At 34.7% G+C, this 14,959-nt stretch overlaps 1 protein-coding gene across 1 annotated transcript in view; it reads right to left on the bottom strand.

Moving 5' to 3' along the window:
- Positions 1 to 14,959, bottom strand: part of UBE3C (ubiquitin protein ligase E3C) — an 81,835-nt gene that overhangs the window by 41,716 nt on the left and 25,160 nt on the right. The window contains exons 11-15 of the mRNA XM_054190408.1: positions 9,915 to 10,001; positions 9,062 to 9,219; positions 8,262 to 8,494; positions 3,166 to 3,270; positions 1,961 to 2,048 (exon numbers count right to left, since the gene is read on the bottom strand). Of these exons, the coding sequence (XP_054046383.1) occupies positions 1,961 to 2,048; positions 3,166 to 3,270; positions 8,262 to 8,494; positions 9,062 to 9,219; positions 9,915 to 10,001 (671 nt within the window). The remainder of the gene's footprint in view (positions 1 to 1,960; positions 2,049 to 3,165; positions 3,271 to 8,261; positions 8,495 to 9,061; positions 9,220 to 9,914; positions 10,002 to 14,959) is intronic.

A 14,959-nucleotide genomic window follows, 5' to 3' on the forward strand; every position in this document is an offset into this window, starting at 1 on the left:
AATTTTATCTGCATTTCTCCATCACAGCTTCTTTCTTTAAAGAGAAATATGGGATGGAGTCATCAATACAGAGGGCATTTAGAATTCACGAGTCTGCCATTTAAGTAAATGAAAAAGCACAAATAAACATGACCATATGTGATTCAGCAGTACTTTCATGCTAATTGGCTTTAACCCATATGGAGTCAAGTGGGATTAAACAAGTCAGGTGCACATTGATACCTGCTTGTTTTCACACATTCGTGTTGACTGCACTTTTTTTATCCCAATTTCATATGAAAACAAGGTTTACATGAACACACTGCATCATCTTTCCTCACCATCTTGCCTCCAACACACCTTTTGAGATAACCAGCAGAATTTTAACTGTGACAAATAGGAGATTCAAAAATACTAAGTTTTGTGAAAATTTTCAACTGGATAGAGAAGAGAAATTCCTTTAGTGACCTGATTCCAGAAACAGCAAGAGCAGCTCAGTTATCTGCTCTGTTCAGTATGTCAGCTTGTCTGACAGCCAGCCAGCCAAACGGGGGTATGTAGCTGCTCCGCACCAGCCCCAGCACGTGAATTCCTTATCTACCAACTGTCCAGACCAAGGCAGCTAATGAAACAGAGGGAACTGGTGCTATTACAGGAAAGAAGAAAAAGGAGAGAGCACAAGGTACTGTTATGCGTGAGGGGAAGGAGCTTAGTAGACTAGTAGCATGGGGGAGAATCTGGGAGTAGTGAATGTGGAACAGGTCTGACAGTGGAGAGCATCACGACAACATAGCTGTCAAGAGCCATGTAGGTCAAGGGAAAAAAGAGGGATTACTGATGTAGAGTCCATAAGGCATAGAGGATACAGGCCCGTTGAAGCCTGGCAATTTTTGCTAAAACATCTGCTTTTAAGATTTCATATTATCAGTTGCTTAGAATAGGCCATTTCCAAAGAAAGAAACTAAATTGAAAAAATATTCAATTCAAAATTCTGAGGAGTACTTACACTGGACCAACTAGTTGTTTCCTGGGAACTAGAGTAACAAGGTAATCAATGTAAACTCATACCATCATAGCTATTCAAATAAAAAATATAATTTTAAGGAGTCCTTACATTTCAACCTTGGGCAAAGCCCTTAATTCTGTACAACTCTATGGCAGCATTCAAAGGCTACGGTCTTCTCTAAATGATCTACTGTATCTGGTTAAGAATTCAAGCAGATTACACCATCTTGAAAGAGAATACGGACTCTCACAGATGAATCAATTTGCTGTTTAAAGGCTCCATTTTTAATTCATTATTAAATCTTCACAAATATTAGTGATTTAATTATTATTTTACCTGACCATCGCCAGGTAAAATTCTAGAATAGTGAAGATATAAAGTTATGAAAAACGGAAAGAAAAACTGCCTACCTGAGAAAGTATATTGGCACAACTAAACTAGTGTAAATTTACCCTAATTGCTAAGTTGGTCCAGTTCTCTCATTGCTCTTTGGGAATTCCATATTTTGAGTAATTCAAGGGGTTACATTTCTGCCTTTTCTAATTAGAGGCAATATTTATAAACAGCAATTAATACTCATCATAGTACCTAAAGCTTGTTTGTTACAGTTTAATATATAATAAAGAAGTTTCTTTATAGTATATAGTAAAACCAAAACCTCAATGCTTTCTATCTTCTGCAATTTTACTAATTTTGTACCTTATGCAACTGCCTTTTATACACATTAATACATATATTTTTAACACATATCATTTGTCCACCTCATCATTTCGCCTCCGCAGTAGAAGCTTGGGGAAAGCTGTTATACATTAAACACTCTAAAGACATACACTCACATGTGTATACAAACACATTTTTTAAAATAGCTGAAACAAAATTATGAAAGATTGCCCTGCTTTTCACTATCATTAAGACTTTTATACAAAATACTAAACTGAGCTCAATAAAGTAAAAATTGCATAGACAGTATCTTACCATCCAAAGTAGATTGCAATGGTCCTATTCTCCCCATTCTTCTGACTCTCCAGACATGTCTAGCAGACGGCACATACAGCTGCGTAACCTAATAAATTAGCAGTATTTTACACTTAAACATTATCTAATTACATATTACAATTTACTACAACATAGTAAATACATAAAATTGTCACATCCAAGAGTGTCTGCATGACTAAGTATCTTTGTTTCTAATCACTTCTCCTCATACTTGTGCCTTAAAGCTGAGCTGCAAAATTAGCACCAACGTAATAGAAAGTGCATGCATTATTTAAAAATACCATGCAATGTTATATTAAATTCTAGTATTTAAGATAGTAGAGAAGCTAAGTTTGAATTTTGAGATATGAAATAAATTCTGTTTACTTTGCACTGAGAATCAGGTTAGCAGCACATTTTAAGACTACTGCTACTTTCTCTAAGGTGTGTAGGCACTACTTCCTAAGATCTATAAAGAACTGTCACGCAGCAAAATGTAAATCTTGAACAAGGCAAGCAAATGTGCAATCATCAAAAATAAACAGAACATTTCACTGTCAACTATTCCGTGCAAAACTTCCAATTGTTAAGACATCCAATAGAGCACAGTAGTCTCTGAGATGTAACTAGATCTGAGATGTAACTATAACTTCTTAAGATCCAAGTTTTCAATGATTCAAAGGATGCACTTGCACATTCATATTAGTGTTTTCTTTTGCATGCACATACATACTTATTAAGCTCCAACAATGTAATTTTTTTCAAAAGCTCTTGCAAAAAAAAAAATTCTAAATGAGATAAGTACAGAAAATACTACTTAATTTTCTTTTATTTTGGAAGAGAACCTAGAGTGATTTTTCCTCACTATAGAGCAATTCTTTTATTTAGCATTTATTATTATGAGAAGCACTTAAAATACCTAGAAAATAAAATGCTACAAAATGCTATCAGATTTTCAATTCCCCTCTGCTATAAATGCAGAAGAAAATTGAAAAATTTGCCCACTGATGGACTGGAAATGTCATTTAACATAAAAGTTTCTTAAGAGATGCAAGACTTCTACATTAGACAAAAGCAGTATTACTCCAGGTTTTGAACCATGCTAAATTTGTGCAACGTCAACATCATTAATAGTCAGGAATCAAACACCACTATGGAAACTTTGGCACCTGTAAGGCTATGTGGAAAAGGGATATTACTCTTACCTTATCTGCTTTAATGTTTTCTTGTTCTGAGAGCCAGTGATTTGGTGGGCAGAAATTTCTCCTTGTATCTCTAGATTTTAACATTTTCACTAAGTTTGTGATGACCTACGTGACAGAAACACATACATTCAATATAGATTTAGCACTATGAATGAAACTGTATAACCCACAAGCAATAATTTAAGAAAATCTTTCAGTAACGTATGAAATTGTTACTTATTTGTAACTTAGAAAACTTGCTCTTATACTCAAGTACTTCAGACTGCAAGTAAGTAATTGTGGTTCACTTGTAAGTCATCAAAAAATTGGGTTATTAAAGTCTCATTCCAAAACCTAAGAACTAGGACTACCTAGGACTAAGTAATCCTAGGACTACCCTGCAACACCTAAGCCTCAACGAATCATTACCAGCATTAAATTACTTATTTGAAGAAAGTAACACCTAACCAGGTAATTTATACAATGGCCTTCTATATAGTTTTTTTTCTTTTTTGTTTATATAGGTTTTCAGAACCATTAAACATGTGAATAGATGTGTGTTTTATAAGAGAGAAGACAGCTATTCTTTACTACCTCTTATTCCAAAACTGAGATTACAAACAATTTGGGTGATTTGTAGGTTTTCTTTGCCCACAAGGAGGAGGATTCTTAAACGCATCGTTTTTCAAGGAAAATGATCCACAGAATGGAACTTTTGCTTGCCATCTCGCAACAAAGGTCACATGTATCTTTCCACGCTAAGCAAATCTGAGAGAGCAACTAATAAACAGTGGGTATTTCTGCCTACAGTCAATAAACTGAACTAACTAGTCAGCACAAGATGGTGTGATGTGTTTCTCAATGGCCAAACTGTATAAAAGCCAACATCAACTTCAGAAAGTAGAGGAGAGGGCAGAAGCACTAAATTGGCCAGCAAAACATAACAGCAAAAAATACATCTCTAAAGTCCATGAAAGACTGACTACTTCTGGTTGCTTCATTAACTAAAGCATTTCCAGCTAAAGTTGCCTCAGAGAATTCATAAGTATCTGTTGATGCTATCACCTCTTCAGACACTGAGGGGATTATCCGTATGTGAAAACACCAATGCTGACATTTTTAAGGGTAAAGGTCTACATCTGAAGAGACACTACAGGCTTCTTTTCTTGTCATTGCATATCTTGTTAGTATTTTCAAAGCTAACAGAGAAAAAAAAAAAAAAAAAAAAAGATCATCTCATCCAGAAGTGGCTACCAATTTGTCAAATGAAATGTACCCTCAAAGTTCTTGTCTCTTAAATCCTACCCTGACCAGCTCAGTTGTTTATACTGTACAGTAAAACCTACTGTAATGTCATTGAAGGATACAACACACCAGATTCAGAAAGTAAAACCACTCCTAAGAAGGGGCTATAGCTCACATGCCTGAAAGCAGATTACAAAACGACCATTTCCAGAAAAAGCATGGTTACTAAATATTCTTCTGGTGATCACCATAAGCAGCACAAAAAACACTTACAGTCCTAAAAATACATGTGTGGGGTGGCTGGTTGTAATTTGCATTTAATATGCACTATATACTGTATTATTGTCATATTATTTACAAACTGTGTTAAGTCAAAGCCATTTAGTGTGTTAAGTCAGTAAACCCTTTTCCAACAGAGGTGTAACCATTTACCTGAAAACCACCTAGTAGGAGTGGTCATCATCACCCACTATTGTTGCTTATCAGCTGAATGACAGTGGGTGATGATGCATACACCCATACTTCACACACCCAAAATCACATCCGCTTAAATCACTACATTTAATTCACTTATTCACTAGGAATTCAAATGACGAAATTCCATCATTATTACAACCACAGAGAAAATGAGAAAACTGTATAGATAACCAGTCTATGCACATCTTCTAACAAAATTGGGAGGTTGAGAAGAACGGTTATCATGGTCATCAGGGTGTCTTTGCAATTTTAAGATTTTTCTGGGCAGTTTCCTCCAATGCAGAAAAAAAAAAAAAGTAGAGATATCAAGCTATATCAAACTAACAACTACTACATCTCAAACACAATTGTCACTGGGTTGCATGCCTTCTCTCCAAAGCAGAACCAACTTAGCCCAACACTACATAAAACGTAATTAAGTGGAATGACCAGAATATTAAATTACTAGCCTAACAGACATTATCACTGCTACAATGAACCATCTGTTTTGAAGGTAGAACTATAGCACTTGAAAAATGAATAGGAAAAAACATACACAAAGCTTTGCTGAAGCAATCTTGCTAAAAGACAGTCTTAATGGGCAGGTGTCAAGATAACAAAGAGTTTAATGGACCTTCTAAAGGATTCTGTGTCTAGATACTATACAAAAGACCTTTTAAGATCCAGTTTGTAAAGTAAGGTCTTGAATAAAGACAGAATAAAGAAGAATGCTATTAAGGGAACTATCTGATTACACAGGAATTTTCATCACCTTGCCCTTATAAAATTCAGTGCAGGTTAGATGAGTCACTGAAGCTCTGTGGTGCCATTACCACTACACTTAGAAAAAAAAAAAGGGGGGGGGGAATAAGAAAAAGTTATTCACGTGAAGATAATGGTAATAAAATATTTCACAAGTAGTTAAAGAATCCTTAAAGGAAGCTGAATCAAAATAGGTGAGAATGGAGTTCCTTCTGCACATCAAATGGGTACTGAGAACACTAGCATTCTAAACTCAGGACTCCTTTGTAAAATTTTTTGTAAGTGTATGTTTTATTGAAAAGAAAGACACCCTTCAATAAATAATATTAAAATGGGTATTTCTTCCAATAAAGCACCAAGTGTAAGTAAGATTAGAAACTAAAATTCAGCAGAATTAACAACTTAATTTCATAGGATTAACTCAGGATAGTGAAGTAATTCTTTTATTTGACAAAACCCATTTTCATGTACTCATAACTTAAGTCCTTCTATGGAATCCAAAACAGTTGACTACACTATTCAATATTATACCAAGCCAAAAAAGGGTGATTCCGCTGAATAAAGACATTTTCACATGGAAATCTTGCCACCAAGGAATGTATTTCATTAGATAACAGTGGCATAGAAAAATATGCAAAATAAATGTGAGAAAAGAGAAAAATAAAAATGAGAAATTAAAAGCATAGATAGGGAAGGAACGTGCCTTATTCTCTGCAGGCAGCTTGCAAAAGCTTTAGAAAAGATAAATCTCTCATATATTTGACATAGTGTAAAAGAAGTAAAAGTATTTTCTATTTCAGCACCTTAAATCTATGATGAACTACTTTAGCTTTGTTTTAATGATTTGGAAGAAGGTATTGCTGCCTGCTTACTGCAAGAAGCTATTTTAAAACTATTCTCAGAAAAGACTCAGTGCTGCGTACATCAGGTAGTCTCGATGAGATGAACTTCAGACGCATTGAATTTTTATCTGTAACAATAGATTTCTGAAGGAGTAAACATGGGAAGCTTAGCTTCTTTTTGGGTAGAAACAAGGCCTTGGAGATACCCTCAAGATTTACATTTGTAATTCAGCTAATGGAAGAGAACTCTGGCTCCTGAAAATAGCAAGAGCACACCGAGTTTAGACAGTTCCATTCTGAATTCCTGACTGCTAAAATGAGGCAGAGTAACTTGGGATTTTACAGCTTTCTGAACGACAGCAAAATATTATCAAATTCACCTGAAATGTAAGAAGCTTATAAAAAGACTGATTAAATATAACAAATGAAAGAGAAGAAATAGAAGATGGCATGATATAAACTGCATATATAAAAATACCCCTAGTATGCCTTCCTTCTTAGAAAAATAGACATATTGGGGTTTTCACTTGTGACCTTTAAATTGAAAGTTTATTTGGCAATTTAAAGACAAGTAATTAAATTGAATTGTGCAAACATATATTAGATCAATCCGTGCAAATTACAAATTCAGTGGTGCATTAGGACTGTATTCAATGCAATCAAAACATTATCAGTTACTCTCACTGCTATTAATGCTTATGCTCATAAGTGAAATGTGTTGTAAAATCAAGCAGAATAGTCTGGATAGAGGCTATCTTAGACTTGTAGAATGAATAAGCATTCCTTAATTAGCCCATCAGGTTAAGTGCAAGCCTTAATGGGCCTTTCCTAAAGTCTAGCATGACATCTTTCTCCAAACATGGCCAAGAAGAAAGTTCCATTAGCAATATTAATACAAGCTTAGTTGATCATTTTCATTCAATTAACTTCTTTCAATTAAATAGATAGCTTGACAAAAGCAGTGATAAAAGACCTGAAGGGACAGCTGATGACTCGAACTGAACATTAGCGTGCGAGAGGTCGCCAGTATTAAACAGACTGTAAATCTAGCATTCAATTTGGAAAATGCATTTCTTCTGCTCCCACTTCTTTAATGAGCAATTTTAGCTGACTAGATGTGTTTGCTGCAGAATTTTCATGACAAGTCAAGCACTCCTTTTTTTCGGCAACAGTTATATTAGGTTTTTTCCTGCCAACATTTTCAGCTTCTCTTAACTCATGTCTTAGGTAGGATGCCATGGATAAAACTAGCAGAATCACATTGGTATAATGTACCAGAATTAACATACATTAAGTTTACATTTGCTAAGCCAGATTCACCATCCCATTAGTATTCCAGCGAACCCAAAAGAAGTAATACCAATGTATTTCAGTAGAACACAAAAAAAAAAAATATGCAGCAAAGTATCAGTTTAGTGAAGCCTCCAAAAGAGAAGTACTTCAGTAATTGTATGATTCAGTTAGAGCTTCACACCTGCATAAAGTTACAATGACACGCTTAAGTACCTTGCTGAATGGGAATTCAAGTTAAAACCTAAATTCTATACAGCAATTTTTTTTTTTATAAACTGAATACGCATGAAAAGTGGCTAGAAGCAAAAAAAAAAAAATAAAAATTGTTACAGTTATCAGAATTTACTTACTCAAAGTTTAGCATATATGCCACAAAGCATATAACAACTGTGTTAAAAAAAAGCATGTAACAACTGTGTTAAAAGTATAATTAGGGAAAAGAAAATTACCTAATTTCATATCGTCAGCAGAAGCCTGAAAATTTTATTTAAATATGTTCTGAAAATTGACACAATTTACCTTGAATAACTGAATCCACTTTTTTTGTTCCGTCTGTATACATTGCTGCATTTCTGTATTTTTTGTTACTCCAACACTTCTAAATGCTGCAATATATTCCTCACGAACCTCTGGTTTTGTTTCTGGGTAAGCCAACTTTATGATTCCTAAACATGCATCTCGAAGGCAGCGTGATAATATTACAAGCTCTTCTAGTGTAAAAGGCATCATTGATGATTGTCTTTGACCTACAACTACATAAAACACAAGTTTAAGATTCTTTAAATTACTTTATTAATCATTTTGTTATTAAAAACAATTAAATTGGAACTTTAATATTCACACACAAAATCTAAAGGCAGAGAAAAGAAACATCGCCCAAAAAGAGAACGAGTATCCGTTTATAAAGGCAATCAAGTCTTATAATTGTTTGCAGTCACAATAACTTTAATTACAATATTCTCTTATTCTCCTTTTTGATTCCTGCTATGTAAAATTTTTACATTAGACTACAGGTTCAGTCCAGAAGAACTTCACTCTCTTCACTAACTCATTAAAAATTATCATGATTAAGAACTTCAATATCAGACCCTGTAAAGCTAGGGTTCCCAAGGTGCAGACCATCATTTTTTTCCTCTTTTTTCTAAATGTAATCACCATGAAAGAGCCAGCTGACAGCTGAGTGCTCAGGGGACTATCAGCAAGTCAGCCCAGAAAAGCCTTCCCCACAGATGTCAGCAAATCATTGCCCAGAGAACTCTGTAGCCTTACGAAAAAAACCACTTTGCAAAGCACTGATATTTATCATGCTTGAAACTCACCTTCTATTGGATCACCGAAGAATTCATTATCATGAATAGAAATAAGTGAATGACTAAATAAAGAACTAAAAAGGTAGAAGAGAGGGATAATTCGACTAGAGTCTTCTAAAGACATTGGAGAGCCTCTTGAAATCACTTGAAGGAGTGGCACCATTGACCTTAAAATATAAAATGTAAATTAAAGAGGTGGTTAATTAAATACTCTAATTAACTTCAGCATTTTATTAAAAATATTTAGTAGTGGTTTCAACAGCAAAATAAGGATGGCACTCTCAATTAAATAACTATTTCCCATTCTTGCAAAATAAGGTTGTTCTTTGTAATTTGTTGTCACTATAGGATCTCAGTGTCTTGATGATATATAAACTTTGGCATTCGCTGCAAGCTGCAGGTACTTTCTGGTTGAGAACAGAGACACAAAGCAAAGAGTAATTTATCTGCATATCAGCACAGAAAAAATCTGGAGGTCCAGTGCCTCAGTTCCTGGGAACATGCTTCTGCTAGCAACAATTTCTGGACTAGTCAAAGTATATGAGATAAAACTCACGCACTTGGGATGAAGTATTTGGAGCTTCAATGTCTGTTATATTGATGCTAGTAAGCACTCCAAAAACTAAAACCCATCCATCTTATTTTAAATAAATATTTTGTTTATTTACATATAATTATCTACAACTGTCCAATTCCCCAGATTTTGCTCAGTTTTATGAAATCATAGGAGCCAAGTAATCATTACAGTTTTGTTTTCAATTGTCTTCCACAGGCAGTTATACCACCAATTCCCTCATGCTCTTTTCACTAGATATACTCTATTTTAACAAAGACTCAGTTTCAAAAATGGTATAATACATACCCTGTAATCATTCGTGTAGTCATTGAAGATATCAAATACCAAAGATGCCTCAGGAACCTGGCATTAAAGGCTAAACTATAAAGAAGCCTGCAAGAGGAAGTTCAAATAAATTATGTCTTCCAAAATACTGTATTTACAAAGCACAATGTTTCTATAAGAACTTTTCTGTCAAGCATTTCTCAAACATTAACTATTCAAATTTATTGTTTCAAGATGGAGGTTCTTATTCCAACCAAGTCTGGTGAAAGCCTCAAAGCTGAAAAACAAGCACATAAATCCTTATACCTAAAATACACAGTTCTCATTAATGCAGCAACAAACCTCATGATATAGACCCAAGTTTGCAGTATTCCACAGAATTAAACACACATTAAATAAAAATAACATATGCTCTGCGTTAATTCTTTGGGATTTTTTAAAATTCTAATATAGAAAATCACACCAACTAGTTAACAGGTCACTTCTGTGGTTCTTCTGACATTAACAAATGTAGCAATTTTTGTGAAAAGTAGATTAGAATACTTTATGCTAGAAGTAACTATTGATTTACAATTATGTAGCGATTTTACTGCTATATTCTGCCTGGCAGATACAACAACATGAACAGAACAATGTCTGTCCGGACAGCTACCCATACACATTACACTAATCCATCTGTAGACAGAAAATGGTTTACACACCTGTAAAAATAAATGTATGTGTTTGCAAGTCAGTTATATACAGGACTGAACCACAATAAACTTTTTATAGAAATGAGAAATAAAAAGATTCCTGGAATTAAAAAGTCTCCCCCAGCCTATTTTTTCCCCTACAGGAAGCAACATACGTCACAAACAATTTGTAACAATTAATGTCTTCTAGGAAACCAAAAAGGATTTGACTAAACTGTCATTTTTCAGATATTGAAGAACTATATTCAGTTAGTTATCCTAAATGCTACTTTCCTCATTCTAATTACTATTAGAATAAATAAGCTAAAACAGATACTCAGATCCACATCTTCTCTCAGAGGTCAACAGTCTCCTAATACCAAAATTCCCTCTGACCACACATACAACAAGTAGGAGGCTGGGAAATGGGAGCAGGGAGGGTGGAGTAGCTGCTGCCTGACTGTCTGAAAAAAACAGTATTTATTACGGACCACCTGGATAAATTAAAATTTGCCAGATGGCAAAAGGAAAGGAAGCACACATTTCACTAAGGGAAAAAAGTAAAATATCAGTAAACTCTTAAAAACATTTGAGAATAAATGAATTGCCACTTAAACCAAAGACAAAAACAAACAAAAAAACCCACAAGAAAACCTACACGCCCTCTCACAAATCCTGCATAGCGCCACATGCCTCTGGGTCCTCGCTTACTGGCTGCTGAAGCCCTGCGGGCTCTTTTTGCTGCCTTGGCTGAAGTACAGCCTCTCTCATGCACCCACCCGGCTCATCCCTTCTTCAGGCTCTCAACTGCCATGTATTCACCAAAAGCCAGGTGCACAGACAAGGAACTATGCGAGGATCAAGCAGCATTAGGAAGGGCAGAAATCTTCACCAAACAGAAAGGACAGAGTTTCACAGGTACAGGGATTTTTGGAAACAGAAAGGGGGCATGCGGAAGGGAAAACGAAATACAAGCAACCGCTGGTCTGTGGTGCGTCTTTGCTGAAATATCACCCTTCTTGTTTCAAAAACTTTGAATTTTAAATACATAGATTAGTACCTTGAAAGAGAGTTGGGAGCTTCGCATATTCCAGAGAAGTTGCATGTTGGTGATCATTAGTAATGATTCAAATTTAAAGCAACTGCAGCTAATGCCAGTTTAAGATAAGTTTTATTGTAAAATTAAGTTCTACTTTAAACATGTGGAATTTTTAAAAAATCCAACCTGAATTTGATACATGGGAATTTTACTTCCTTGTAAAGTCACATTATTTTGACATTTGGGTGGAAATTATGCATTATCATGTAAGGAAGGGCTTATTATATCTAGCTAATTTAGAACAAGGATTTGTATCTTAATGTTTAAATACATGAATGATAGCTCAGATGTCTTGGTTTCTGAAATGAGAAATTTCCTCAGTGACCTTCAGTTTTCAGCCTCATATTTGAAATGAAAAGTAATTTGGCACAGTGCCGTTAGGTCTCATAGGGCTTCCAAGTAAAAACTTATTAATTTTACAATCATCCCTGGAAATTATGTAATAGTTTTAGCAGAAATGAACAAACATTATGGACACTGAACCTATCATAATGTAATTCATTTTTTCATTCTAGCAATATCCAGCAATAATGAAGGGAAAAAAAAGACAAACCTTAAGAGCTTATAATAATAACCTTTGTCTAAGTTTTAGCCATTTTTATTCCATATCCGTGATTCAGGCAGTCAATTGTAGCAACTGCTATATTTCATGGCCCAATTCCAGAAATGCTGAATGTATTCAACTTTCACATTTCCCTTCCCTGAAAATCTGGTTAAATACAAAAATGCAAATTTGGTAGAACACGTTATCATACAGCCTGTTTTGTCAATATGAAATACCTACGAAATACGAAGCAGAGGAATTCATCAATTCACAAGTTTCCATACTGTTACCAGAAAATAAACACGAAACTACAAACTAAACATAGAAGGGTGAATTAGGCCTTATGTTACAAAAATTTTACATCACTAGATTCACCTGAAATATAATCCATTGCAGAAGGAATGACAGCAGAAACAAACTACTACCCTCCCACTCCAAGTATAGAAATTGACTTTCAAAGTAGAAGATAACAATTATAACCAAAAAAAAAAAACCCACCCACAATGCAAGGATGGCCTTGAAATCTCTGCAAAAGTTTGAGAAATTGGCTGTACTAAAAAGTTCCAAAATTTCTGGTTTCACATTAAAAAAAAAAAAAACAAACATGAAAAAGCCTAAAAAAAAATTTAAATTTAAAGAGTAAAAAGTAAATATTAAAACCTTTTATAATTAAAATAGGTCAAAATCTACCTTGTTTTTTTTTCTTTGGCAGAGAAAAGATGTGCATCTGCTAAAAAACAGCATTTCCAGATAGAACTACATTAAAATGACACTGTGCAAAATAATAATTCCTGATAAACTGCAGAACATTACAGGGATAGCTTACATACCCTGAAGACAAAGCATTATTAACTCAAAAAGTTTAGAAATCAGTTAACGTAAAGCTTGAGTGTCCATACAATCTTAATCACTTTTTCCTTTAAAGAAAGAAAAAAAAAAACCCACACCAAAAAACCCTCCCCCACACAAACACTAGAAATCAAAAAGATGAGATGGGGGTTTTTTTCTGTAAATTTTTATAATCTAACTCAGAGGTTTCATTTTCAATATTCGTACTGTTCTAAGAACAAACCAAGTGGCTAAAGTTTAAACCCTGGATTTTTACGCCTCCCATCTAGTGGTTCTACATTTTCTTGAAAATCTCACTGTATACCACCAACTTCCTTTATTATGAGATCATTATATATAGTTTTATAGAACGGATTAATTAACAATTTTATGTAAAGTTCAATATGCAGATTTAGCACTGTGGTTTGGGAGAAGAACCATTTTTCTACTACCAGAAAGGATAAGCTCCTTTTAAGCGCGAAAAGGCACACTGTTTCAGCCACAGGCTATGATAGAGTTAAATTCACTCCAGTGGTTTCTGTTAAGTATCTATTTTAATCATACCAAATTAAATTATCTGCTCCCAAAAGTGAGTACATAACGATCATTTATTTAGAACCTTGTTTCTCTCCATAGGTATCTAATTGTCCACAAAGGCTACATGATTTATGTGTACTTACCAGAGTAGTATTTTGGGCACCTCTGGTTTAAAAAAAGTGTCAAATTCCTTCTGCGCAATGGGACAGATTAAATGACCCATTAAGCTTAATTTAGCTGAGGCACCACTACAAGTTAATTAGTTAAAGGCAAGACTTTCAGTCTAGGTCATAAATTGGGCCCAGTTTCCCACTGAGACCATTTAAGTTAATGAAGAGAATACACTAGAATGAGAGGAGCTCATACAGTCTGCGAAAGGTCACTGCTGGCGGGGCAGCGGATTTTGACACTTCAGAACTGCAAGGTGTCACAGGTAGGAGACAGCATGCAAAGCCATCCCTAAATGAACTATACCACTCTTTAGGCTGCTTAATGCTTCCGCCTCTCTTTCTATTGGACCAAGAATGTAAAGTGAAGCTTAAAAAAAGAAAAAACAAAAGTAAAAAATTCATATAAAATTATTCTGGTTTTAAGAAAAACACACCAGTGTAAGAACACTCCCTAAACAATTATTAAATAGCCTCATGTAAAGCCTAACTATCTTCAGCACACGGATGAAGACAGGCTGCTACTATTACACCAGAATGTCAGTTTTCCAAACAATTTTCAACCACAGGTTAAGATTAGCAATGTTATATTCCTTAAATAGTAGTAATATACAGTCACTATGAAACTGTTAAACCAAGATTAGCAATTACTCTGGGGCACTAATCAGACGGCTGATAGCAAGTGGAGTCCCAGTCCAAGAACAGTTCCCATCACTGTTTAATGTTAAGCCATAGTGATGACCTGAAGTCTATGGTATTAAATTAAGCCCCTAAATATTTTGCAGAAACAGAATTTACTAGTTATTTAAAGTACAGTTTTGATGAACGAAGTCTTGCAAATCTCTTTATAATGAGAACTACATTCCAAGACTCATGTTTTCTCTTTTTTTTTAATTAACTGTATTCAATAATATACATCAACTTTACAGCAGAAAGATTAAAGCCCTGCCCCGCTGAAAACAAGTACAATTCCCAACGACTTCATTACATTCTAGACCTCTTGCCTGGCTTACTGAATACTAGCTACAGCAAGATTTTTTACAGTCTCGTGGCCTTTTTCTTTAATTGGGCTTGATTGCAGCTTTCCAGAACTTACTCAGAATTTATCAAAATTCTAATCCAAAGCAATGTGCTTTTCCAGTAATCCACCTTTGGATCCCACCACTCTCTGCAGAGAATCAGAAAGGAACTTTAGAGGCCTGCTCCTTCTGTTCAGAACT

This window comes from Rissa tridactyla, chromosome 2 (genome assembly GCF_028500815.1).
Source record: "Rissa tridactyla isolate bRisTri1 chromosome 2, bRisTri1.patW.cur.20221130, whole genome shotgun sequence".
Classification (NCBI taxonomy): Eukaryota; Metazoa; Chordata; class Aves; order Charadriiformes; family Laridae; genus Rissa; species Rissa tridactyla.